Source organism: Bos grunniens, chromosome 9, assembly GCF_055505025.1.
Source record: "Bos grunniens cultivar Pamir isolate PY7600 chromosome 9, Bosgru_T2T1.0, whole genome shotgun sequence".
In the NCBI taxonomy this organism is placed as follows: domain Eukaryota; kingdom Metazoa; phylum Chordata; class Mammalia; order Artiodactyla; family Bovidae; genus Bos; species Bos grunniens.
This window is the reverse complement of record NC_141173.1, coordinates 90,843,331-90,870,361: the sequence shown is the minus strand read 5'-3', so window position 1 is coordinate 90,870,361 and position 27,031 is coordinate 90,843,331. Positions and strand designations below refer to the sequence as shown.

The 27,031-nt window shown below is 40.7% G+C and overlaps 1 protein-coding gene across 11 annotated transcripts; it reads left to right on the top strand.

Moving 5' to 3' along the window:
- The first annotated feature begins 1,091 nt into the window (after positions 1-1,091).
- Positions 1,092-15,590, top strand: MTRF1L (mitochondrial translation release factor 1 like). 11 transcript variants are annotated; one of them, XM_086318411.1, is made up of 9 exons: positions 1,092-1,281; positions 3,466-3,514; positions 4,092-4,171; positions 4,819-4,895; positions 6,031-6,214; positions 6,802-6,965; positions 11,186-11,303; positions 14,313-14,449; positions 15,252-15,590. In XM_086318411.1, the coding sequence occupies exons 5-9, from the start codon at positions 6,118-6,120 to the stop codon at positions 15,450-15,452; spliced, it is 717 nt and encodes a 238-aa protein (XP_086174537.1). In that variant the 5' UTR covers positions 1,092-1,281; positions 3,466-3,514; positions 4,092-4,171; positions 4,819-4,895; positions 6,031-6,117; the 3' UTR covers positions 15,453-15,590. The 11 variants fall into 11 exon arrangements, 10 of the variants coding, with proteins under 10 accessions (XP_086174537.1, XP_086174533.1, XP_086174535.1 ...); XM_086318407.1 differs by having other exon boundaries at positions 1,092-1,390; XM_086318409.1 differs by lacking the exon at positions 3,466-3,514.
- Positions 15,591-27,031: the final 11,441 nt, after the last annotated feature.

The window sequence follows — 27,031 nt, the reverse complement described above, 5'->3', positions numbered from 1 at the left end:
CTTGGAGAAGGAAATGGCAATCCACTCCAGCACTCTTGCCTGGAAAATCCCATGGACGGAGGAGCCTGATAGGCTACAGTCCATGGGGTCGCAAAGAGTCGGACACGACTGAGCGACTTCACTTCACTTCATACATTCTTCTAGTGGTCTATGAAGAGGTCTTTAAAAATTCAAAAGCATTACACGAATAAACTTCAGTATTCTGGGCACTAATCCACCATGTCAAATTGGCGGGCGGGGCCCCCGGAGGCGGGGCTGTCAAGGCTTTGCTTGGCAGTGGTTAGCAGCAAACAGGAAACGAATGGCTCAACGTCTTTAAAAAGTAGCCGACTAACAAGGGATAAGTGAGACTAGGCAGGAGAATCGGTGTGGAAGCAAGTCGTTTAAAGGCTATGTAAATTAAGTGGCAGATAAAGGGCAGGAAAGTAGATTTTGCTAAATCACTCGGTAACTGGTCTTCGAATCCACTTGTCACGTCCCATTAATACGAGCCTTCAGATCAGATCAGATCAGATCAGTCGCTCAGTCGTGTCCGACTCTTTGCGACCCCATGAGTCGAGCCTTAACCACCGTCGAAAGGAGAAACAGGAGAACGAGAAATGGAAGAGGAGTAAACACACATACACACACTGATGGCCATTCTACAATTCGCCTTTGGGAACGTCAGTCCAGACTGACATCTGTACTGTGATCTCAGCTCCTGTAGCTGACACTGGACGGCCCTCCAGCACGGTACTTGAAAGCTTCACTGAGTACCTGAGAAGCAATCTTGACGTCAGAAAGCGTAATAACAATCTATGCCTTTCCCCTTCCGGCCCAATACTCCGCCCCGGCTCGTTACAGGAGGCGTTTCTGACCTACCCTTTAGAGGAGGAGCCCGAGGTCTCTCAGACCCGCCCCTATCGCTTTTAGCTCTGCATCTCAACTTCCGGCCTCCGCGAATACTACGGCGTTTAATAATGCATGACCGGAAGTTCCCAACCAGGCTTCCTGGAAGCCCCTTTAAACTGGCGCATGAGCTGGGCGGAGCTCGGATAGGCCTCGCCCCTGTGTCCGAGCCTCGCGGTATCGCGAGATTTGCTCTGTCCGGAACTTCCGGGTCTTGTTTGCCATGGTGGACTGGCTGTAGTTATGCGCCCCAGGTTAGTTTGGAATGTTTTTCGGGGCTTTTGGGCCCGCCGGGGTGTTATACCGGCCCGCCGACACCTAAGCTGCAGTAACCTGCCCCTGGAGGAGCTGTTCGCCCGCGGCGGAGCTCTGCGGACCTTCCTAGAGCGCCAGGTAGGCTCTGAAGCCCAGTTTCAGGTCAGGCGGCCTGAGCTGGTGGCGGTGGCCAAACTTCTGAGCGACAAGGAGCAGGAGCTGCAGGAGACCCAGCACCTGCTTCATGGTAAGGGCCTGGCCTAGGGCAGCGGGATTCAGAGCGGAGTCTTGACTCTTCATTTGCCCTTTGCACCAAGCCGCCGGTCACGTCTCCACACACTCTGATTTTGAAGTTTTTACTCAGTTGCAGCTCTTTATGGTTTACACCAGAGGTCAAGACATCATTATGTTAGTTCTGGTCCCCATCCTCTCCTTGTGCTCTTTTGACAGTGCTGTACGCCCTTTTACAAAACTTAAGTTGACTTTAATTGGTTGCGTATTTAATGGCAGGAGATGAGCTCACCGAAGACAAGGCCCTATTCCTGTTAAGGAGTTGAGAGCATTGTTTCTCAGTGTGGTAGAGCGGCCACCCGCAAAAGTGACAGAAAAAATGCGTGCTAAGTAAACCCAGACTGGAACTCTGAGACCTAGAACATGCGGCGGTTTTAACAAGCTTGCCAAGTGATTCTTGCCCATTCGAATCTGGATGGGGCTCAAGTTACTTAATTTGCACAAATTCCTGGGGATGCCTAGTGGCTGGCCTGTGGCCAGCCAGAGGAAAGGTTCTAGAGAGGGTCACAGTCTACTGAAGCAAGAAAATTAATTCTGATACAGCTGATAAGTGAGAACATAGATCAGTAAAGACCTGGGAGAGCAAGGAGAACTTGGAAGGAGAAAGGCTTGTACAGGTATAAAGGCCCAACCTTAGATGATATAATAATAGTTTACCTTTAATCGATCCTTTGCCTCCTCTAGGCTTTGCTTTTCTTTGTCTATTAACTCATCCAGTTCACATAATAAACTATGAAGTAGGTTCTTTTAGCCTCATGCAGCAGAAGAGGAACCTGAGATACAAAGAGAACATAGCTCTGCCCAGGTTAAACTACTCTTAAGGAATAGAGCTTGAATAGGACTGACTCCAAATCTCATGCTCTTAAACACTGCATTCTGTGTTAACTGAGGAAGGGGTAGGTTTGGGGAGGCGAGGGGTAGCCGGAGGGTGGGGTTAACCATTTTGTAAGAAGGCTCAAATACTAACCTGCAAAGTTTGGTTTCATCCTTTTGGCAGAAGGAAGCCAGCAGAAGCTTTTGGATTGGGAGTGAATAATGGGAATAGCTTTGTTGCTTAGGAACTTTGATGGGAGGTAGTTGAGAAGCAATCTGGAACAGGACTAAAGATGCCATGGAAGACAGAAGGCTAATGCAACTGTATAGTTGAGACTTAAGGAGAGTCTAAATTAAGTGATTTAAGAGAAGAAGCTGCCCAGAGTGTTAAAGAAAAAAAAAATTAGAAGTATTTTTTTAGGGGAAAATTAAATCAGTTTCATAAGCCAAGCTTCAAGTCCCCGTAGCAGCCACAAAGCCTTAATATAAAAAAAAAAAAAAATTATATTCAATACATGTTGAAATTGATAGTGTTTGGGGGACCTGAATTAAATAAAATGAAGTATTTAAGTTAGATTACTTCTACACCCTAGTTCCAGTCTTCTTCATCTTAACCGGAACCCTACATTTCAGAACTAATAAGGCCCCTTAGAAGTTATCCAACTCATATCTTTCATTTACTCTTGAGATTACTGACATTCAGAGACGTTAGGAGAGATGTTCTAAGAGAATCTTAGTGGTTGAACTGGGGCTCTAATTCACTTTTGCTTTTTTTAATGAAGCACATTTTTCCATTTCACCAAATCTCATAACCCATTCTTACCAAAATGATATCCTGCCATATCACCAACACTCCCTGTATTTGTTTATCTCAATTTGCTGCTGTTATTATTTCTCATTGAGTTAATCCTTTTTTCCTTTATTCTGCGCATCTCTAAAACAAAAAATTGCTTCTGCATGCTGTTATTTTAATATTTAACCACATAATGTTTTAGGCTGTTATTTTTTGTGAGCTTTTCTCCCCTAGAATAATATAAAGAAACTAAAATGATCTAAAATCCTGCCTTGAGGGCAAGTGTTACATGTTATTCCCAGTTCCCAGCGTAATTGGTTCTTAGTAAATGAATAAGACATTCCAGCCAATACAGAGTTTGATCTTTCAACAGAGATAACAAACTGTAATAGCTGATACAATTTCCGCTTCTCTCTGTTTTATAGGTTGCATGTTGTCCATCAGATAGAGGAAAGAGGAGGTATATTTTGTAAGGTAAAAGTGAAAACTAGATGAAATAAGAACTAGAGTAAAGCCTGAAAGAGAAGAAGAGTACTTCTTGTAGGTACTCTGTGAATATCAGGCAGGGTCTAAATGTTTAGGTGGATACTTTTATATTAATGAAGCATTTCCTAATAAGACAATAAATAACTTTCTACTTTTTAACTCAGTTTTGGCTTTACTAATGGTGCCTTATATTTCCCTCTGATCTAACTTACTCAGTGCATTCATTCGTTATTGTAGAGTCCTAAGTCTGAAAACTAAAAGCATATTTGTTAATATGAATAGTTGGGGGAGGAAGAATTATAGAAAAGTTTAGTAGCTTCTTTGTATTTTCCCATAGAGATTATTTTTATTTTTAACTTCTACCCTTCTCATCAGGAAAAAAGTTTTTGTTTTTTAACTGCATGCTCATAAAAACTAGTGCATAAAGTGCTATAAATTAATGACAGTTATTAAAAAAGGGTAATTGTTATATTTCCCTTCAGCAGTGACAAAACTTTTACCTTGAACTCTGTCAGCTATTTAATACTAATTAAGGAAAACTCAACCTGCTGCCTTTTTTTCTTAGATGAAAATGAGGACTTAAGGAAACTTGCCGAAAATGAAATAACTTCATGTGAAAAAGAAATAGCTCAATTAAAGCATCAGGTATGGCATTTGTGCAAAGAATAAAGCATTCTGCTATCACTTCCATTATATTTTACTAGAACTTTATAAAAGCAAGTCAAGAACTAATCAGCATGCTAGTATTTACAATTATAAACCTGGTTTTTAAAGCAGAAAAAGCATACTCCCTGTAGCTCTGTTTTTATCATACTAAAAGGATTGTAGAAATCTGAAAGAAAGATGAATGTCACATTAATAGAATTTTCCAAGAAGGCAATGAAATGTTGATAATGTGTTTTCTCTCTTTTGTTTTTTAAGAGAGGTGAGGGTGGGGGTAGACATGAGTAGAAGAGACTGTGGAGCAATGGTAGGTGGAAGCAGGAATATTTCTTTATCTTTTTGTCTTTGATACTCTTATAGAGTGCCAGCCTGGACTAGGCCCCTTAGGATTTTGAAAACAGAATTGCATTTATATCTAAGAGTATTGGCTTTATATCTAGGAGAACTGCAGAAGAACATATTAAGTTAGATGAAAAATCATGAAATTAGATCCATTGTTAATTCTGTAAAGCAGAGCTTTAAGGTTTACAGCAGTTATCTCTGGAAATATAAGTGAAAGAACATGATAAAGTGAGGACGGAGCTTGGAACTGGGATGCTTAACATAGAAATTCTCTCTCTTTACCTAAGTGTGGAACTTACCAAAAATTAATTTCCGCACCACCTACTCTGGAAGAAAAGTTCCACAATAGACTGAAAAGCTTCAGGTAACTTGGCTTCTACTCTATAAACTTTTTGTGAGGTAGAAGAATGCGTGTATTAACGGTTTCTGTTTGTTGGCTAGTAATTCACAGGTGTAAATTGCGTCGTGCTAGTTCAGGATGTGAATGGGCACATTCTGTTGGCACAGGCTAGAGCTACGGGAAAGCAGGAGAACAAGGCCAGCTCCTGGCCAGCACACCTTGGCGATGCTTCAGAACTCAGGGAGACTTGGGTTCAAGTTCTAGCCCTTCCACTTTCTAGTTGTAGGGTATTGGCCAACTAGGGTTAAACTTATTAGTTAAGTTAAACTTGAGAAACTTAGTTTTCACATCTTAAGGTGGAGCTGTTAATAGTACCTGCCCAAGATGTATTAAGAATTAAAATACATAAAGTCCTTAGCAGAGTGCCTCTCTATTAAAGAACCATTTTTATAAATGTTGGCGGCTTTTCTTTCTTGATCCACCTCATCTGAGAAGTCTGTCTTCTATTGTGTCTGTGTCTAACACACACTAAAGTGTGAAACATACAATTTTAGTGGAAGGAAGACTGACTTAGGCACAAGGATCTGAGTTCCAGTAACTGACACTTTGCTTTTTAATTCATCATTGCACTCTGTTAATCTCATTTTCTTTGACTTGTAAAATGAGGGTATTGGACCAGATCATCTCTTAAGAGCCTCTGCAGTTCCAAAATTGCACATGTCTCTTCCATATTAAAGAAGCTTAGGAAAAATACAAATGCAATCCGAGTGTTCTTTTCCTGCCATAGTAGGCTATAAATCTCCAAGGATTGCTTCTTATGCTTGCTACACACAATACAGTGTCCTTTTCACAGCAAGGACTTAATCATTAACTGAATAGAGAACTAATATACATGAACACCAAAAAGAAATAAACTTGTAAGTTTTAGCTGAACCTTATAGCATTTGTAATGTAGTTATAACATTAATATTTTTAGAAGTTATGCATTGTATGGTCTAGTTGGCAAGATGGTTGAATAGTAATCAGCAATATTAAGGTATTTGCTTAGAGAAACTTTTTTAAGTAAATTAAATATTTAAAATTCTATATCTAATCACTGAGCTCTTTTTCAAATATTTTAAATCTTAATTATAGGAGGGGTGATATTTTTTATTTGCAGATTATCTTACTTTTGGTTCCCTCAGAAGAAACAGATAAAAATGATTTGATCCTGGAGGTAACTGCAGGAGTTGGGGGTCAGGAGGCAATGTTGTTTACCTCAGAGATATTTGATATGTATCAGCAGTATGCTGCATTTAAAAGATGGCATTTTGAAACCCTGGAATATTTTCCAAGTGAAATAGGTCAGTAAACTGTTTGGTTTGTTTTGAGAAAAGCATAGATTTTATTTATTTATGTGTATTTTAGGGAAAGGGTTGGAAAGACCATGATTAAGCTTTATAATTTTTGTGTAAGGAGGATTAAGTAGTTTTATGCTTATCATTTACTTAATAATTGTTGCTGTTCAGTTGCTAAGTCGTGTCCAACTCTTTGCGACCCCATGAACTGCAGCATGCCAGTCTTCCCTGACCTTCACTATCTCCCAGAGTTTGCTCAAACTTAATAATGTTGAATGCAGAAATATTACCAGTTTTGAAATGGCCTATAAAATACTTGTCATTCAGTGGCTAATGGTTTTTTAAAAGTAGTCCTTCAGGGTGTTACTGAGTCAGTTTATTGACACCATAAATGCTTTATGTTTAATAATTATAAACAATAAAGATACTAAAACACTGAATATCATAGACTTGCTAAAGGCTTTCAGTGTTTCACAGTTGATGTGTTTATATAAGTTTGTAGCTCTTTTAATTATATTTCAAGATGGTAGAAGTGATGGTCAGTTATTTGTAATTGGCAGGAATAACAAACGTCTTTCACCAATGTTTTCAAGGTGGCCTTAGACATGCATCTGCCAGCATTGGGGGTTCAGAAGCCTATAAGCACATGAAGTTTGAAGGAGGTGTGCACAGAGTCCAGAGAGTGCCCAAGACAGAGAAGCAAGGCCGCATCCATACCAGCACCATAACTGTAGCCATCCTACCGCAGCCCACCGAGGTGAGGCACCATAGCCCCCCTCCCGGGAGTCCTAGCCCAGCACAGCACCTTGCCCCCAACTAACACTCACCTCACTGAACTGAGTATCTCCTTTTCTTATTTGACTGTCATCTTGTATTTTAATTCATTTTTCAAATATATTATCGCAGTCCAATAGGTATGATTTTAACAATAAATGGTAAGAATTAAGGACATATAAGTGAACTTAAGGGCTTCCCTAGTGGTTCAGTGGTAAAGAACCCACCTGCCAATGCTGGAGATGTGGGTTCAATTCCTGGGTTGGAAAGATCCCCTGGAGAAGGAAATGGCAACCCACTCCTGTATTCTTGCCTGGGAAATCCCATGGACAGAGGAGCTGGGAGGGCTGCAGTCCACGGGGTTGCAAGTTGAACACGTTCAGTTCAGTTCAGTTCAGTTCAGTTGCTCAGTCGTGTCTGACTCTTCGCGACCCCATGGACTGCAGCATGCCAGGTTTTCCTGTCCATCACCAACTCCCGGAGATTACTCAAACTCATGTCCATTGAGTTGATGATACCATCCAACCATCTCATCCTCTGTCGTCCCTTCTCCTCCTGCCTTCCATCTTTCCCAGCATCAGCGTCTTTTCAAATGAGTCAGTTCTTTGCATCAGGTGGCCAAAGGATTGGAGCTTCAGCTTCAACATCTGTCCTTCCAATGAATATTCAGGACTGATTTCCTTTAGGATGGACTGGTTGGATCTCCTTGCAGTCCAGGGGACTCTCAAGAGTCTTCTCCAACACCATTGTTCAGAAAAAGCATCAATTCTTCAGTGCTCGGCTTTCTTTATAGTTCAACTCTCACATCCATACATGACTACTGGAAAAACCATAGCTTTGACTAGATGGACCTTTGTTGGCCAGGTAATGTCTCTGCTTTTTAATATGCTGTCTAGGTTGGTCATAGCTTTTCTACCAAGGAGCAAGTGTCTTTTAAATTCATGGCTGCACTTGCCATCTGCAGTAATTTTGGAGCCAAAAAAAATAAAGTCTGTCACTGTTTCCATTGTTTCCCCATCTAATTTGCTATGAAGTGATGGGACTGGATGCCATGATAATAGTTTTCTGAATGTTGAGTTTTAAGTCAACTTTTTCACTCTCCTGTTTCACTTTCATCGAGAGGCTCTTTATCTTTAGTTCTTCACTTTCTCCCATAAGGGTGGTGTCATCTGCATATCTGAGGTTATTGATATTTCTCCCAGCAATCTTGATTCCAGCTTGTGTTTCATCCAGCCCGGCATTTCCCATGATGTACTCTGCATGGAAGTTAAATAAGCAGGGTGACAATATAGAGCCTTGACATACTCCTTTCCCTAGTTGGAACCAGTCTGTTGTTCCATGTCCAGTTCTAACAATTTCTTCTTGACCTGCATTTAGATTTCTCAGGAGGCAGGTCAGGTGGTCTGGTGTTCCCATCTCTTTAAGAATTTTCAAGTTTGTTGTGATCACACAGCCAAAGCTTTTGGCGTAGTCAATAAAGCAGAAGTAGATGTCTTTCTGGAACTCTTTTGCTTTTTCGATGATCCAGCGGATGTTGGCAATTTGATCTCTGGTTCCTCTGCCTTTTCTAAATCCAGCTTGAACATCTGGAAGTTCACGGTTCATGTACTGTTGAAGCCTGACTTGGAGAATTTTGAGCATTACTTTGCTAGCATGTGAGATGAGTGCAATTGTGCCATAGTTTGAGCATTCTTTGGCATTGCCTTTCTTTGGAATTGGAATGAAAACTGACCTTTTCCAGTCCTGCAGCCACTGCTGAGTTTTTCAAATTTGCTGGCATATTGAGTGAAGCACTTTCACAGCATCATCTTTTAGGATTTGAAATAGCTGAACTGGAATTCCATCACCTCCACTAGCTTTGTTCATAATGATGCTTCCTAAGGCCCACTTGACTGCACGTTCCAGGATGTCTGACTCTAGTTGAGTGATCACACCATCATGGTTATCTGGGTCATGAAGATCTTTTTTGTATAGTTCTTCTATGTATTCTTGCCTCCTCATCTTAATATCTTCTGCTTCTGTTAGTCCATACCATTTCTGTCTTTTATTGTGTCCATCTTTGCATGACTTGGTGACTAAACAACTACAAAGTCATATAATCTTGCATTGTCTATTTTTCTCCACTACTAAGCTTATAGCAGGTATTTTGAGACCATATAAAGGAGAAACAATATTAAATAGAGTTTACGAGCTGCTTGCCTTTATGGCGACTCGCTTTGTGTGACTTGTTCCCAGAATATCAATAGCAAGAATCCTGTTTTAATAAAGGGTAACTACTTTACAGAATTGTGAGTTTATAATCCAATCATATTAAAATAGTAACACATCGCTACATTGTACACAATGAGTATACTTTATTTTCACCAGCAAATTCTCAGTCTATATATTTTTAAGTAGCTTAGTTGGGGAGTTATATTTTGCTTACATCACTGACACTGAAAAGTGATGGGAAATTTTTAACTTCTTTTTTTAGAATGAAATAAGCACGTGAGAAGGAAGCTTGAGGATTTCTGTTTATTACTTTTGAGAAAGTCTGTATTACTGTCTAATAGGGTACATGGAGTTCCTTTCTTTAGTCTAATTTTTGTAGGAAATCTAGGTGAGGAACAGGATAGTTAAGGGAGAGAGGGAAGCAGGATAAATGGCAAAAGCAACACCTTGATACTAGTCACTTTGGCTTAAGCATCTTGGAGATAGAGATTTTCAGGAAAAGATGGAGACTGAGGTCCATGTATCATCTCATTTAATTCTTCCTAGCAACAGTAATGGCACCCCACTCCAGTACTCTTGCCTGGAAAATCCCATGGATGGAGGAGCCTGGTGGGCTACAGTCCATGCGGTCACTAAGAGCCGGACACGACTGAGCGACTTCACTTTCACTTTTCACTCTCATGCATTGGAGAAGGAAGTGGCAACCCAGTCCAGTGTTCTTGCCTTGAGAATCCCAGGGACGGGGAAGCCTGGTGGGCTGCTGTCTGTGGGGTCGCACGGAGTCGGACACAACTGAAGCGACTTAGCAGCAGCAGCAACAGTAAAGACAAAGAAGGCAATGGCACCCCATTCCAGTACTCTTGCCTGGAAAATCCCATGGACGGAGGAGCCTGGTAGGCTGCAGTCCATGGGGTTGCTAAGAGTCGGACACGACTGAGCGACTTCACTTTGACTTTTCACTTTCATGCATTGGAGAAGGAAATGGCAACCCACTCCAGTGTTCTTGCCTTGAGAATCCCAGGGACAGGTGAGCCTGGTGGGCTGCCGTCTATGGGGTCGCACAGGGTCGGACACGACTGAAGTGACTTAGCAGCAGCAGCAGCAACAGTTAAGAGCTACATAGGGAGACCTAGAAGGCCTGTGAATGATAAGATGCCTGCTGCTAGAGTTGTGGACATCTCACAGAGTGGGTATAGTTCATGCAAGAGCTCTTTAAATGCAGTGCTTTGGATGGTGACTGCCAGGACAGAGCATTATGCTGATATCAGATCCAGTGTATTTGTGAATTGAATCTGTATCCTTGACTTCTTGGTATTAGCCATTTCCATTCATCTCTGCTCTGCCTCTAAGTATGTTTAAGTCTTCCTGTATTTAAAATGAAACAAAATAAAACCTTCCTGTAGTGTTTTAGCGTCTTTTTTTTTTCCTCCACTAAAGTCTTTTTGAACTCAGAAATCATTTTAGTGATTATATTCACATTTCTATTAATAGCTGAGATCTGCCATTGGTAATAAGAGGGTAGTTTACAGAGAAGTCTAGTTTTTGAGGATTAGGGAGGTTTTGTTTTTATTTTGCATTATATTTTGATACTTATCCACTGTGTGCATGCTAAGACACTTTAGTTGCTTTGTGACCCTGTGGACTGTAGCCCATCAGGCTCCTCTGTCCATGGGATTCTCCAGGCAAGAATACTGGATTGTGTTACCATTTCCTTCTCCAGGGGATCTTCCTGTCCCAGGGATTGAACCTGCGTCTCTTATGTCTCCTGCACTGGCAGGCGGCTTTACCACTAGTGCCACCTGGTGAGCCCCACTCTTCAAATAAGACAAGTCTTTAAAAAAATGGTATCCTTCCAATTATTTTCTCTTCTTAAAATTAAACCTTCCAAATCTTATACGAATATTATCTATGACGTGCATTTTTATAAATAATTCTCTTTGAACAGATCACACATGTAATTTTCAAAACTCCTAACTTTTCTCTTATGTATAGATTAACCTGGTGATTAATCCTAAGGATTTGAGGATTGATACTAAGCGAGCCAGTGGAGCCGGGGGGCAGCATGTGAACACCACAGACAGTGCTGTCCGGATCGTTCATCTCCCAACGGGTGCGTGGTTCCTTCTTCAACATAAAAATCAAACTCTGAATGACTTTTCCTCTGAAACAGATCTTCAGTTACCAGCAACGTATAGGCTACTAGGAACTGTTTATTTTCAACACTTGATTTATCTCGATTCCTTAGCTGAAACTCTGTAGGATAATTACAAAGGCAGGAAGAGGGAAAGATCCGTGCCCAGGAAATTTCCACATTAGTGATTATATCACTAATTATAAAAAAAATCCTCACAGTGAAGTAATATCATGGGTGATCCTTTATAAGAAAATGCTCTAAATCACCAGTTTTTAGTGTTTTTTGGAGAGAGGAGAAAATGAATTCCTTTGAGAAAATGAAAACTTGGACCTTTTACCCAGAAACATGCTTATATACAAAGTTTTGCATGCAATTTCAGGGGCTTCTTTCCATTAAGTCCATCTGCAGACATCTGGGGGTTCTGTCCTGATTATAGTGTTAGGCAGTGGAGCTGTAATTTTTTTTAAGTCTTTAGAATTGTGTTAGATAGAACTACATGTGTTTTTACAAGTGTTGCTCCAGTGACTTACATGTGAAAAAGAGCACAAGGATAGGAAACCTCAATCTTCCTATAAATGATCTCAGATAGGCATAATTCCCATGGTTGGTAGTGCTTGCTGGCAGTGCTTGCTTGATTTTTTCTCTTTTTTTTAAATGAGAAAATTCTCATGTTAAACTTTAAGATGATGTTTTATGTAACACATAGTATATAAACAGGAATAAAAATATTAATAGTGATTATCTCTGGTAATAACATTAACTTTTATAGTTCAGTTTGTATAATGAGTAGTTACTACTTTTTGAAAAAAATTGTGACTAGGTAAAAGTACCAGAAAATAATCCATATTAAATGACTAATGCTTACTCTTCAGTATGTATGCTTTCAGTATGTAAATATTTTGAGCTGTAAGTCCAATTTTCAGTTTTCTAATAACTGTAAAATTATCTGTTATGTGTATCAGATCAGATCAGTCGCTCAGTCATGTCTGACTCTTTGAGACCCCATGAATCGCAGCACGCCAGGCTTCCCTGTCCATCACCAACTCCCGGAGTTCACTGAGACTCAACGTCCATCGAGTCAGTGATGCCATCCAGCCATCTCATCCTCTGTCGTCACCTTCTCCTCCTGCCCCCAGTCCCTCTCAGCATCAGAGTCTTTTCCAGTGAGTCAACTCTTCACATGAGGTGGCCAAAGTACTGGAGTTTCAGCTTTAGCATCAGTCCTTCCAAAGAAATCCCAGGGCTGATCTCTTTCAGAATGGACTGGTTGGACCTCCTTGCAGTCCAAGGGACTCTCAAGAGTCTTCTCCAACACCACAGTTCAAAAGCATCAATTCTTTGGTGCTCAGCCTTCTTCACAGTCCAACTCTCACATCCATACATGACCACTGGAAAAACCATAGCCTTGACTAGATGGACGTTTGTTGGCAAAGTAATGTCTCTGCTTTTCAATATGCTATCTAGGTTGGTCATAACTTACCTTCCAAGGAGTAAGCATCTTTTAATTTCATGGCTGCAGTCACCATCTGTAGTGATTTTGGAGCCCCCAAAAATAAAGTCTGACACTGTTTCCACTGTTTCCCCATCTATTTCCCATGAAGTGGTGGGACTGGATGCCATAATCTTCGTTTTCTGAATGTTGAGCTTTAAGCCAACTTTTTCACTCTCCACTTTCACTTTCATCAAGAGGCTTTTTAGTCCCTTTTCACTTTCTGCCATAAGGGTGGTGTCATCTGCATATCTGAGGTGATTGATATTTCTCCCGGCAATCTTTATTCCAGTTTGTGTTTCTTCCAGTCCAGCATTTCTCATGATTTACTCTGCATATAAGTTAAATAAACAGGGTGGCAGTATACAGCCTTGACGAACTCCTTTTCCTATTTGGAACCAGTTTGTTGTTCCATGTCCAGTTCTAACTGTTGCTTCCTGACCTGCATACAAATTTCTCAAGAGGCAGATCAGGTGGTCTGGTATTCCCATCTCTTTCAGAATTTTCCACGGTTTATTGTGATCCACACAGTCAAAGGCTTTGGCATAGTCAATAAAGCAGAAATAGATGTTTTTCTGGAACTCTCTTGCTTTTTCCATGATCCAGCGGATGTTGGCAATTTGATGTCTGGTTCCTCTGCCTTTTCTAAAACCAGCTTGAACATCAGGAAGTTCACAGTTCACATATTGCTGAAGCCTGGCTTGGAGAATTTTGAGCATTACTTTACTAGCGTGTGAGATGAGTGCAATTGTGTGGTAGTTTGAGCATTCTTTGGCATTACCTTTCTTTGGAATTGGAATGAAAACTGACCTTTTCCAGTCCTGTGGCCACTGCTGAGTTTTCCAAATTTGCTGGCATATTGCATGCAGCACTTTCACAGCATCATCTTTCAGGATTTGAAAGAGCTCAACTGGAATTCCATCACCTCCACTAGCTTTGTTCGTAGTGATGCTTTCTAAGGCCCACTTGACTTCACATTCTAGTATGTCTGGCTGTAGGTTGGTGATCACACCATCGTGTTTATCTGGGTCATGAAGATCTTTTTTGTTCAGTTCTTCTGTGTATTCTTGCCATCTCTTCTTAATATCTTCTGCTTCTGTTAGGTCCATACCATTTCTTTCCTTTATTGAGCTCATCTTTGCATGAAATGTTCCTTTGGTATCTCTGATTTTCTTGAAGAGATCCCTAGTCTTTCCCATTCTGTTGTTTTCCTCTATTTCTTTGCATTGATTGCTGAAGAAGACTTTCTTATCTCTTCTTGCTGTTCTTTGGAACTCTGCATTCAGATGTTTATATTTTTGCTTTTCTCCTTTGCTTTTTGCTTCTCTTCTTTTCACAGCTATTTGTAAGGCCTCCCCAGACAGCCATTTTCCTTTTTTAATATTAGAGTCTTATTTTTTCCCTTCATAAAGGAAGAAGGAAGAGGAGTATTCCTTGATAATACGTGAAGAAGATGTTTCTATTAAAACTCTTTTAATTCTCATAACACTATTCAGGTATTGTTTCTGAATGCCAGCAAGAAAGATCTCAACTGAAAAATAAAGAAATGGCTATGAAAAAGTTACGTGCAAAACTGTACAGCCTGCAGCTAGAAGAAGAAACAAGTAAACGATACAATGCTAGAAAGATTCAGGTAAAACTGAATTTTTTAAATGCTTTGAAAAGATAAAAATAGTTTTAGATTACCCAGTTTTAATATGTGTTAAAATTATTTCATTGTATTTGTCAAAGTTAAAGTATAATTCATGTCATTCAACCAAGGGCTTGTTTTATAGTAATCTTGTTACACATTTACACTGTTTTTGTATTCAAAAATGTCTTTCTCAGAATTTTCAGCAAAGTTATCTTAAAAAGATATACCGAATTCCCGTTCATTTTGAATCCTTTTAAAATTATGGAAGAAAGTTGGAAAGGAAATTGAACTTACCTTCTTCCTGTTTGGCAGTTGATTTTATAATTACAGAGCCCTTCTATTAACTCCTTTATTATGGAGAATTGATCACTTTGTCATCACTGATGATAACCAGATTAATTCACAGAGATTATATATATTTAGCTACCATTTTTGGATATCAACTCTGTGCCAGGCTGTATGTGTACATTATCAGTGTTAGTAGGTATTATCTGTATTTTATAAATGGGGAAACTAAAGTTTAAAGTTGAAGTAAATTACTTGAAGTTATAAAGTAAAAAAAAATGGCAGAGAGGATTCAAAATTCAAGTACTAAGCTGTCTGACTTTTCAAGCCTGTGTTCTTTTTTCTGTATCAAGTGCCCATGTTAAATTTGAGAATTCAAAATGTTTAAAATATGGTTTTTAACATTGTGTTTCAAATTATAAACCAAGAGCTTAATCTCCAGGTAAATTAACTTTGTAGGTTTAGTTGCCCTGAGTTTAACTATCTTGTATTCTTTTTTTTTTCTTTTAATATGTAGATTGGCACAAAAGGAAGGTCAGAGAAAATAAGAACATATAATTTTCCACAGAACCGAGTCACAGATCACAGAATAAACAAGTCACTTCATGATCTTGAAACTTTTATGCAAGGAGAGTACCTACTGGATGAACTTGTACAGTCATTGAAGGACTATGCTAATTATGAATCTTTAGTAGAAATTATTTCCAAAAAAGTTTAAGTTGATTTGTTATTAAAGACTTGTATAGCTTGTGAAAATTCTGTTATAGCAAATCAGGTTGTGTATATACAGTATTCTCTTGAAACACATGAGTTAACACAGTTGAGAATAACATTTTTAATAAACAGCTAATTTATATATGTCTCTGAACGTATTAAGTGAAAAAACATATAATCATGACTCTGGCTGAATATTTTGAACTCTTCCTTACAAGAAGTAGACAAAAGAGAATAGTCCTTTGTTTTATGTAAAGTATTTAATGAATGATCAGAAATTTGGTTTGACTCTCAAGGGAAAACATGAAATGATAAGACTGACTTCAGAGGATGGAGGCCTGAGAGGGAAGGAAAGCCCAGGAACGTCTACTTGAGGCTGCACAGCTGTCAAAGACCTCTTGGTGTTTAGAGCAACACCAATAAATCATGTGCTTGATAAACAGACCCTCACTGTTCTCCCATGGTGTGTGTGCTCCTTCACTTCAAAAAGTATTAATAAATCCAACCTGTAACTACAGAAAAGAAATAGGACATGACAGTTAGCCTATAAAAAAGTGAGAGAAGCTGGAAATGCTGGCCCAAGAATATTCTGAAAACATAAACTCCAGGATGACAATTATGAAGAGCTCTACCTAGTAGATAATGAATAAATGTTAAATTTATGGTAGTTAGAACAAGTTAGGATTTCCAGAGGAGGAAAAGCAATTTCACTATTAAGGTTATATGATTTATAGGTTAGAGAACTAGGAGACATTTAGTTAACTCTCAGAATTGCACATTTTTCCATATTTGTTAAAATCAATAGTTGTCTGAATTTTTATGGACATATGTATGACACCTTGTCATACATATGACATTCATTCAAACCTACATTATTGTCAGGTAACTGTTTCCTCTTAAGTCAACATTTGTTAGCCAGATGTCCTTTAGAGTTCCAGCATGTGCTAAATTTCAGAGTAATTTTATGTTGGTAGCTTCTTTCTGCTGTAAAAGGGAGGTGTGCTGCTGCTGCTAAGTCGCTTCAGTCGTGTCCGACTCTGTGTGACCCCATAGACTGCCACCAGGCTCCCCTGTCCCTGGGATTCTCCAAGCAAGAACACTGGAGTGGGTTTCCATTTCCTTCTCCAATGCATGAAAGTGAAAAGTGGAAGTGAAGTCGTTTAGTTGTGCCCGACTCTTTGTGACCCCATGGACTTCAGCCTACCAGGCTCCTCTGTCCATGGGATTTTCCATGCAAGAGTACTGGAGTGGGGTGCCATTGCCTTCTCCAGAAAAACCATTAAAGACAGTTAAGAATTTAAGCTAGCCAAAGGTTACCAAATACATCAGGGAGTTTTATTTTGAAAAGTACCCCTCTCCCCCAGAATGTTCTGCTCATGAGAGGCATTCTGTTCTGCCTTCACAAGAACAGCTGATGAATGCCCCTTTTAGTGACCTAGGCAACCAAGATTACAGCAAGACATGTTCCTACAACAATATTCACTGTCCACGTTGCAAGCCTGGGTCTCCCAGATTTATCAGTTTCCCCTTGGGTCTTAGGTTTCCTTTTAGAATCAAAAGGACATGGCTGCAGGTTATTAAATATACTAAAGTATATAATATACAGTATATAATAGACTTAATTTCTCGTTTTATTAGTTATAGGGGAAAATAAAAAAGTTGGATTGAGGGACTTCCTGGTGATTCAGTGGTTAAGACTCCATGCTTCTGATACAGAGGGTGCAGGTTCTGTCCCTCTGAGGAACTAAGATCCCATATGCCTCATGGCTCAGCCAAAAGAAAAAAAGTTGGATTGAAATTGTGAAGGGTCTTGAATATTAGATTTTACTCTGGGAACAGGGGACAGCCAGTAAGTTTCTTACTCTCTAATAAAAGAATATTCTCTAATACTCTCTGCTCCTCCCTCTCTGCCCCCAGGAGAAAAAGTGTGAGAATCATACTGATGAAGTTGGGAAAATACCTTCAGTGAATTCTCAAACCTTCCCGTTAGAACACCTTATTGGTTAGAAGAAATCTTAATACTTTGGTAATTTTAACAATATAAACTTAAGATATGTACCATTATCACTGTGTATTATGAACACATATATGAAGTAACTGACAAATTCTGGTCTGAATTGTCATTGGCTCCCACTTTACTCACTAATCTAAATTAGTTAATTCCTTCATGAGCAAAAGTAATTTTTGGAACCCAGACAAAGATAAGAGTAGAGCAACATAATTTTTGCAGGAAGCCTACTGGAACAATACACCTAATACTTTTAAGGATCTTAGAATTAACTATTTTAGATCAAACTGCCTTTTAGATCTTAGTGCCATTAGGTCTTGAAGAGACGAGAATGAAGAAAACCATTTTGTTTATAAAGAGACAATGTGAGAGGGTTAATAAGACCTTTAAGGCTCTTAGATTTTGTAGGTATTTGTACAAACTGCATCTACACAGCTACCTGAATTACACAGTATGCGTTGTCACCACGCCTGCCTTTGTTCTCTCTGCCCTCTCTGCCTAAAACACACACTCCACAGACAGACTTCAAGGTCCACCTAAAGGGCATCTTAGCCCTAGGCCGAATTCACTATTCTGCATTAGTATTCCACTAAGATCTAAAAGGCAGTCTGATCTAAAATGGTTAATTCTAAGATCCTTAAAAGTATTAGGTGTATTGTTCCAGTAGGCTTCCTGCAAAAATTATGTTGCTCTACTCATCTTTGTCTGAGTTCCAAAAATTACTTTTGCTCATGAAGGAATTAACTAGATTAATGAGTAAAGTGGGAGCCAATGCCAATTCAGACCAGAATTTGTCAGTTACTTCATATATGTGTTCATAATACAGGGTGATAATGGTATATATCTTAAGTTTATATTATTAAGTATTCCACAGTACTTTCCACACAGTATGACAACATGGATGGTAAGGCAATAAATTCCCCGGTATACTTCTATCTCAGGTATGTATGCTTAACAAGGATGGGAAAGGGTTGGTCAGGGAATGAAATTTGTCTTATGGCACTAAGATACATAAAAGTCTGCTGCTAAGTCGCTTCAGTTGTGTCCGACTGCAACCCCAGAGACGGCAGCCCACCAGGCTCCCCGGTCCCTGGGATTCTCCAGGCAAGAACCCTGGAGTGGCTTGCCATTTCCTTCTCAAATGCATGAAAGTGAAAGTGAAGTCGCTCAGGTTGTCTACTTGAAAGTTACACAGTCGTGTCTGACTCCTAGCGACCCCGTGGACTGCAGTCTACCAGGCTCCTCCATCCATGGGATTTTCCAGCCAAGAGTACTGGAGTGGGGTGCCATTGCCTTCTCCATCTAAAAGGCAGTTAGATCTAAAATGATTTATCTAGAAATCTGGTGTATTGTTCAGAACCAAAACTGAACTTCATTACAAAATGGCCTACAACATCAGTTAATCAAAACTCATTCAGTCAGAATGGCAATTTTGAAGATTTATAAACAGATTTGTTGTTTAGTCTGTAGGTTGTGTCCTACTCTTTGTGACCCCGTGGACTGTAGCCCTGCCAGGCTCTTCTGTCCAGGCAAGAATACTGGCGTGGATTTCCATTTCCTCCTCTAGGGGATTGTTCCAACCCAGAGACTGAACCCTCCTATCCTGCACTGCAGGCAGATTCTTTAGGGTTGAAGCACCTGGGAAGCCAGTATAAATAGATAATCACTGTCTAAAATGAAACTTGTCCTATTCCTCTACAACTTGTTTCTTGTGCTGTGATCTCAGTTTCTTTCCTGGCATGAATTTCCCTCTCAAATTTAAATTGTACTCAATTCCTCTTCCTCAGTTCACTTCAGTCACTCAGTCATGTCCGACTCTGCGACCCCGTGGTCAACCGGCCTCCCTGTCCATTGCCAACTGCTGGAGTATACTCAAACTCATTTCCATTAAGTCGATGCCATCCAACCATCTCATCCTCTGTCATCCCCTTCTCCCACCTTCAACCTTTCCCAGCATCAGGGTCTTTTCAAATGAGTCAGCTCTTCACATCAGATGGCCAAAGTATTGGAATTTCAGCTTCACCATCAGTCCTTCCAATGAATATTCAGGACTGATTTCCTTTAGAATGGACTGGTTGGATCTCCTTGCAGTCCAAGGGACTCTAAGAGTCTCCTCCAACACCACAGTTCAAAAGCATCAATTCTTCGGCACTCAGCTTTCTTTACAGTTCAACTCTCACAACCATACATGACTACTGGAGAAACCATAGTTTTGACTAGACGGACGTTTGTTGGCAAAGTAATGTATCTGCTTTTTAACATGCTGTCTAGGTTGGTCAACTTTTCCAAGGAGCGTCTTTTAATTTCTTGGCAAGTCTGTCAACTGTTTCCACTATTTCCCCATCTATTTGCCATAATATGATGGGACCAGATGCCATAATCTTTGTTTTCTGAATGTTGAGGAATGTTGAGTTTTAAGCTAACTTTTTCACTCCTCTTTCACTTTCCTTAAGAGGCTCTATAGTTCTTCTTTGCTTTCTGTCATAATGGTGGTGTCATCTGCATATGTGAGGTTATTGATATTTCTCCCTGCAATCTTGATTCCATTTCTGCTTCATCCAGCCCAGTGTTTCTCATGATGTACTTTGCATATAAGTTAAATAAGCATGGTGACAATATACAACCTTGACATACGCCTTTCCCTATTTGGAAGCAGTCTGTTGTTCCATGTCCAGTTCTAACTGTTGCTTCCTGACCTGCATACAGATTTCTCAGGAGGCAGGTCAGGTGGTCTGGTATTCCCATCTCTTTAAGAATTTGCCAGAATTTGTTGTGATCCACACAGTCAAAGGCTCTGGCATAGTCAATAAAGCAGAAATAGATGTTTTTCTGGAATTCTCTCGCTTTTTCGAGGATCCAACAGATGTTGGCAATTTGATCTCTGGTTCCTTTGCATCTTCTAAATCCAGCTTGAACATCTGGAAGTTCACGGTTCACGTACTGTAGAAGCCTGTCTTGGAGAATTTTGAGCATGACTTTACTAGCGTGTGAGATGAGTGCAATTGTGCGGTAGTTTGAGCATTCTTTGGCATTACCTTTCTTTGGGATTGGAATGAAAACTGACCTTTTCCAGTCCTGTGGCCACTGCTGAGTTTTCCAAATTGGCTGGCATATTGAGTGCAGCACTTTCACAGCATCATCTTTCAGGATTTGAAAGAGCTCAACTGGAATTCCATCACCTCCACTAGCTTTGTTCGTAGTGATGCTTTCTAAGGCCCACTTGACTTCACATTCCAGGATGTCTGGCTGTAGATTGGTGATCACACCATCGTGATTATCTGGGTCATGAAGATCTTTTTTGTATAGCTCCTCCATGTATTCTTGCCACCTCTTCTTAATATCTTCTGCTTCTGTTAGGGCCATATCATTTCTGTCCTTTATTGTGCCCATCTTTACATGAAATGTTCCCATGTTATCTCTAATTTTCTTGAAGGGATCTCTAGACTTTCCCCTTCTATTGTTTTCCTCATTTCTTTGCACTGATTGCTGAAGAAGACTTTCTTATCTCTCCTTGCTATTTGGAAATCTGCATTAAAATGGGTATACCTTTCCTTTTCTCCTTTGCCTTTAGCTTCCCTTCTATTCACAGCTATTTGTAAGGCCTCCTCAGACAACCATTTTACCTTTTTGCATTTCTTTTCCTTGGGAATGGTCTTGATCCCTGCCTCATGTACAGTGTCAGGAACCTCTGTCCATAGTTCTTCAGGCACTCTATCAGATCTAATCCCTTGAATCTGTTTGTCACTTCCACTGTATACTCGTAAGTGATTTGATTTAGGTCATAACTGAATGGTCTAGTGGTTTTCCCCACTTTCTTCCATTTAAGTCTGAATTTGGCAATAAGGAGTTCATGATCTGAGCCACAGTTAGCTCCCGGTCTTCTTTTTGCTGACTGCATAGAACTTCTCCATCTTTGGCTGCAAAGAATATAATCAATTTGATTTTGGTGTTGACCATCTGGTGATGTCCATGTGTAGAGTCTTCTCTTGTGTTGTTGGAAGAGGGTGTTTGCTATGACCAGTGCGTTCTCTTGGCAAAACTCTATTAGCCTTTGCCCTGCCTCATTTTGTACTCCAAGGCCAAATTTGCCTGTTATACCAGATATTTCTTGACTCCCTACTTTTGCATTCCAGACCCCTCTAATGAAAAGGACATCTTTTGGGGGGTTTTAGTTCTAGAATGTCTTGTAGGTCTTCATAGAACCGTTCAACTTCAGCTTCTTCAGCATTACTCTTCGGGGCACAGACTTGGATTACTGTGATATTGAATGGTTTGCCTTGGAAACAAACAGATCATTCCGTCATTTTTGAGATTGCATCCAGGTACTGCATTTTGGACTCTTTTGTTGACCATGATGGCTACTCCATTTCTTCTAAGGGATTCTTGCCTACAGTAGTAGATATAATGGTCATCTGAGTTAAATTCACCCATTCCAGTCCATTTTAGTTCACTGATTACTAAAATGTCGATGTTCACTCTTGTCATCTCCTGTTTGACCACTTCCAATTTGCCTTGATTACTGGACCTAACATTTCAGATTCCTATGCAATATTGCTCTTTACAGCATTGTACTTTACTTCCATCACCAGTCACATCCACAACTAGTTGTTTTTGCTTTGGCTCATCTCTTCATTCTTTCTGGAGTTATTTCTCCACTGAGCTCCAGTAGCATATTGGGCACCTACTGACCTGGGGAGTTCATCTTTCAGTGTCCTATCTTTTTGCCTGTTCATACTTTTCATGGGGTTCTCAAGGTAAGAATATTGAAGTGGACCACGTTTTGTCAGAACTGTCCACCATGACCTGTCCATCTTGGGTGGCCCTGCAAGGCATGGCTCATAGTTTCATTGAGTTAGACAAGGCTGTGGTCCATGTTCTCAGATTGGTTAGTTTCCTGTGATTGTGGTTTTCAGTCTGTCTGCCCTCTGATGGAGAAAGGTAAGAGGCTTATGGAAGCTTCCTGATGGGAGAGACTGACTAAGGAAGAAACTGGGTCTTGCTCTGATGGGCGGGGCCATGTACAGTAAATCTTTAATCCAGTTTTCTGTTGATGGGTGGGACTGTTTTCCCTCCCTATTATTTACCTGGGGCCAAACTATGGTGCAGATGACACCACCCTTATGGTAGAAAGTGAAGAATTAAAAAGCCTCTTGATGAAAGTGAAAGTGGAGAGTGAAAAAGTTGGCTTAAAGCTCAACATTCAGAAAACTAAGATCATGGCATCTGGTCCCACCACTTCATGGCAAATAGATGGGGAAGCAGTGGAAACAGTGTCAGACTTTATTTTTGGGGGCTCCAAAATCACTGCAGATGGTGACTGCAGCCATGAAATTAAAAGATGCTTACTCTTTGGAAAGTTATGAACAACCTAGATAGCATATTGAAAAGCAGAGACATTACTTTGCCAACAAACGTCCATCTAGTCAAGGCTATGGTTTTTCCAGTGGTCATGTATGGATGTGAGAGTTGGACTGTGAAGAAAGCTCAGCGCCGAAGAATTGATGCTTTTGAAGTGTGATGTTGGAGAAGACTGTTGAGAGTCCCTTGGACTGCAAGGAGATCCAACCAGTCCATTCTAAAGGAGATCAGCCCTGGGATTTCTTTGGAAGGACTGATGCTAAAGCTGAAACTCCAGTAGTTTGGCTACCTCATGCAAAGAGTTGACTTACTGGAAAAGAGTCTGATGCTGGGAGGGATTGGGGGCAGGAGGAGAAGGGAATGACAGAGGATGAGATGGCTGGATGGCATCACCGACTCGATGGACATGAGTTTGAATGAACTCCGGGAGTTGATGATGGACATGGCGGCCTGGCGTGCTGCAATTCATGGGGTCGCAAAGAGTTAGACACGACTGAGCGACTGAGCTGACTGAAACTATGGTGGTTCTGACTATGCCGAAGCCTTTGACTGTGTGGATCACAATAAACTATGGAAAATTCTGAAAGAGATGGGAATACCAGACCACCTGATCTGCCTCTTGAGAAACCTATATGCAGGTCAGGAAGCAACAGTTAGAACTGAACATGGAACAACAGACTGGTTCCAAATAGGAAAAGGCATATGTCAAGGCTGTACATTGTCACCATACTTATTTAACTTCTATGCAGAGTACATCATGAGAAACGCTGGGCTGGAAGAAGCACAAGCTGGAATCAAGATTGCTGGGAGAAATATCAATAACCTCAGATATGCAGATGACACCACCCTTATGGCAGAAAGTGAAGAGGAACTAAAAAGCCTCTTGATGAAAGTGAAAGAGGAGAGTGGAAAAGTTGGCTTAAAGCTCAACATTCAGAAAACTAAGATCGTGGCATCTGGACCCATCACTTCATGGCAGATAGGTGGGGAAACAGTGGTAACAGTGTCAGACTTTATTTTTCGAGGCTCCAAAATCACTGCAGATGGTGATTGCAGCCATGAAATTAAAAGATGCTTACTCCTTGGAAGGAAAGTTATGACTAACCTAGATAGCATATTGAAAAGCAGAGATATTACTCTGCCAACAAAGGTCCATCTAGTCAAGGCTATGGTTTTTCCAGTGGTCATGTATGGATGTGACAGTTGGTCTGTGAAGAAAGCTCAGCGCCAAAGAATTGATGCTTTTGAACTGTGGTGTTGGAGAAGACTCTTGAGACTCCCTTGGACTCCAAGGAGATCCAACCAGTCCATCCTAAAGGAGATCAGTCCTGGGTGTTCATTGGAAGGACTGATGCTAAAGCTGAAACTCCAATACTTGGCCACCTCATGCAAAGTGTTGACTCATTGGAAAAGACTCTGATGCTGGGAGGGATTGGGGGCAGGAGGAGAAGGGGATGACAGAGGATGAGATGGCTGGATGGCATCACCGACTCAATGGACGTGAGTTTGAGTGAACTCCGTGAGTTGGTGATGGACATGGAGGCCTGGCGTGCTGTGATTCATGGGGTCACAAAGAGTCGGAGACTACTGAGTGACTGAACTGAAGTGAACTGAACGGAAACTATGGTGGAGGTAATGAAGATAATGGTGACCTCCTTCAAAAGGTCCCATGCATGTACTGCTACACTCAGTGCCCTGCAGCAGGCCACCGCAGACCCACGCCTCTGCCAGAGACTCCTGGACACTCACGGGCAAGTCTGGGTCAGTCTCTTGTGGAGTCACTGCTCCTTTCTCCTGGAGCACACAAGGTTCTGTTTGTGCCCACCAAGAGTTTGTTTCCCAGACTGTGTAAATTCTGGCGCCTCTATGGTGGGGTTAATGATGACCTCCTCCAAGAGGGCTTATGCTATACCCAAGTCTGCTGCACCCAGAGCCCCTGCACCTGAGGCAGTCCACCGCTGACCCCTACTCCACAGGAGATGCTCACAGTTCTGTCTCTGTCTCTGAGGGTTCTCTGGGTCCTGGTGTGTACAAGGTTTGTTTGAGCCCTGTGAGCGTCTATGGAGGGTATGGGGTTTGATTCTTGAATATGATTTTGCCCCTCCTATCATCTTGCTGGGGCTTCTCCTTTGTTCTTGGATCTGGGGTATCTCCTCAGAGCCTCTCCAGTACTGCACAGCCACTGCTCCAGCACCTACCATCTTGCTGGGGCTTCTCTGCTCCTCTTCCTCATAGGCAGTTTGTTGCTCACACCTAGTCTCTTACTAAACACCCTCATCTTCACAGATTCCATTCAAATCTGGTCCAAAATTACATCCCCTGGACTACTTGCATAGTCCCCTGCATCCTCTCTAATTCAGATCATGCATACATAACCACCAGGTTCATGTTCCTAAAACGCAAGGTTCTGATCTTGTCATACCCTACAGTGCACAGCACAGCCTCCACAACAAAGAACTGTCATCTGCCCAAAATGCCAGGAATGCTGAGGTTGACAAACCTTGTCCTGTACTCGTACCCTGGGGTACAGAAGTCACTCCTCTATTCTATAATATAGTCACTATAAAAATTCCACTGTAACTAGATGCATTTGACTCATCCAGTGTTCACAGCTATATTATGTACACGTTATCCTCTACCCCCATACTCATAATGTTTTTATTCAAAGATTATTTACTGAGAATCTACATCTATTAGGTTGCAGGCCCAGACAGTAAGCAAAGGGGGCAGGCACCACATCTCAGTTATTTCCAGACACCCCACGTATACAATAAGGATTTGGTGAGAATAAAGACAGTTCTCTCTGCAGTTCATTTTCCACCTAAAAACAACAATTCTGATACAGATTTGCAAAAACAAAGAGGTACATACATCTGTTGACATCTAGTACAATTCAGAAAGGTCCTGCCTAAACTTCCCACTAAGAATGAAACTAACAGGTGCTCATGAGCCTATTGAAAGTTAGTTATCAGTTAATAATATTCACCAAAACTGAAAAAGACATATATACCCCAATGACTCCCCTGGTGGCTTAGATGGTAAAGAATCTGCCTGCAATGCAGGAGACCTGGGTTCAATCCCTGGGCTGGGAAGATCCCCTGGAGAAGGGAATGGCACCCCACTCCAGTATCTCTGACTGGAGAATTTCATGGACAGAGGAGGCTGGCAGGCTATAGTCTATAGGGTCACAAAGAGTCAGACACGACTGAGCAACTAACACTTTAACATTTTCACTCTTCACACCAATGTTCATTGCAACACTTTATAATAGCTAGAACATGGAAGCAACCTAGATGTCCATCAACAGATGCATGGTTATAAAGAAGCTGTGGTACATATATACAATGGAATACTACTCAACCATAAAAAGGAATGCATTTGAGTCAGTTCTAATGTGAGGCAGATCAACCTAGAGCCTATTATACAGAGTAAAGTAAGTCAGAAAGAGAAAACAAATACTGTACATTAATGCACATATACAGGATCTAGAAAGATGGTACTGATGAACCTATTTTCAAGGCAGCAATTGAGATGTAGACAGATTTATGGACAAGGGCTGGGGAGAGGAAGGAGAGAGTGAGATGGAGACAGTAGCATGGAAGCATATACACTATCATATATAAAACAGATAGCTTACGGAAATACACTGTATGACTCAGAGTAACTCAAACCAGGGCTCTGTGATACCTAGAGGGGTGGGAAGGGGTGGGAAAGGTTGGGCGGAAGGTTCAAGAGGGAAGGGACACATGTACATCTATGACTAATTCATGCTGCTGTATGGCAAAAATCAAACAAATTTTGTAAAGCAATCATCAATCAAAAATAAGTATAAAAAATAGCATTTCAATATAAAGCTCTAATAGTTAAAATCAATATAAAGTAACTTAAACCTAGAGAAAAAGACTATTCCAGCATGCAATAAAACATGCTTCAATCTTTATCTTACCTTACATTACAATAGTAATTTTAATTTTCCCAACATCTTAGTCTTTTTCTGAAAATAAACTTTAAAAATAACTGGAGAACCCCCTCCCCTCAAATTTCATATATATGTCTTCATCTAAAAATAGAGGTGAATAAAGATCTCTAAGGTCAAATGGGAAGTGAAACTGGGGTGTTGTTTCGGGGGCTCTGAAGAGCTTCAGTACCATAGACCTTTATGTCTCAGTGCAGAAAGAATTCAGCAAGAGGCAAAGTGATACATAAGAAGTGATTTA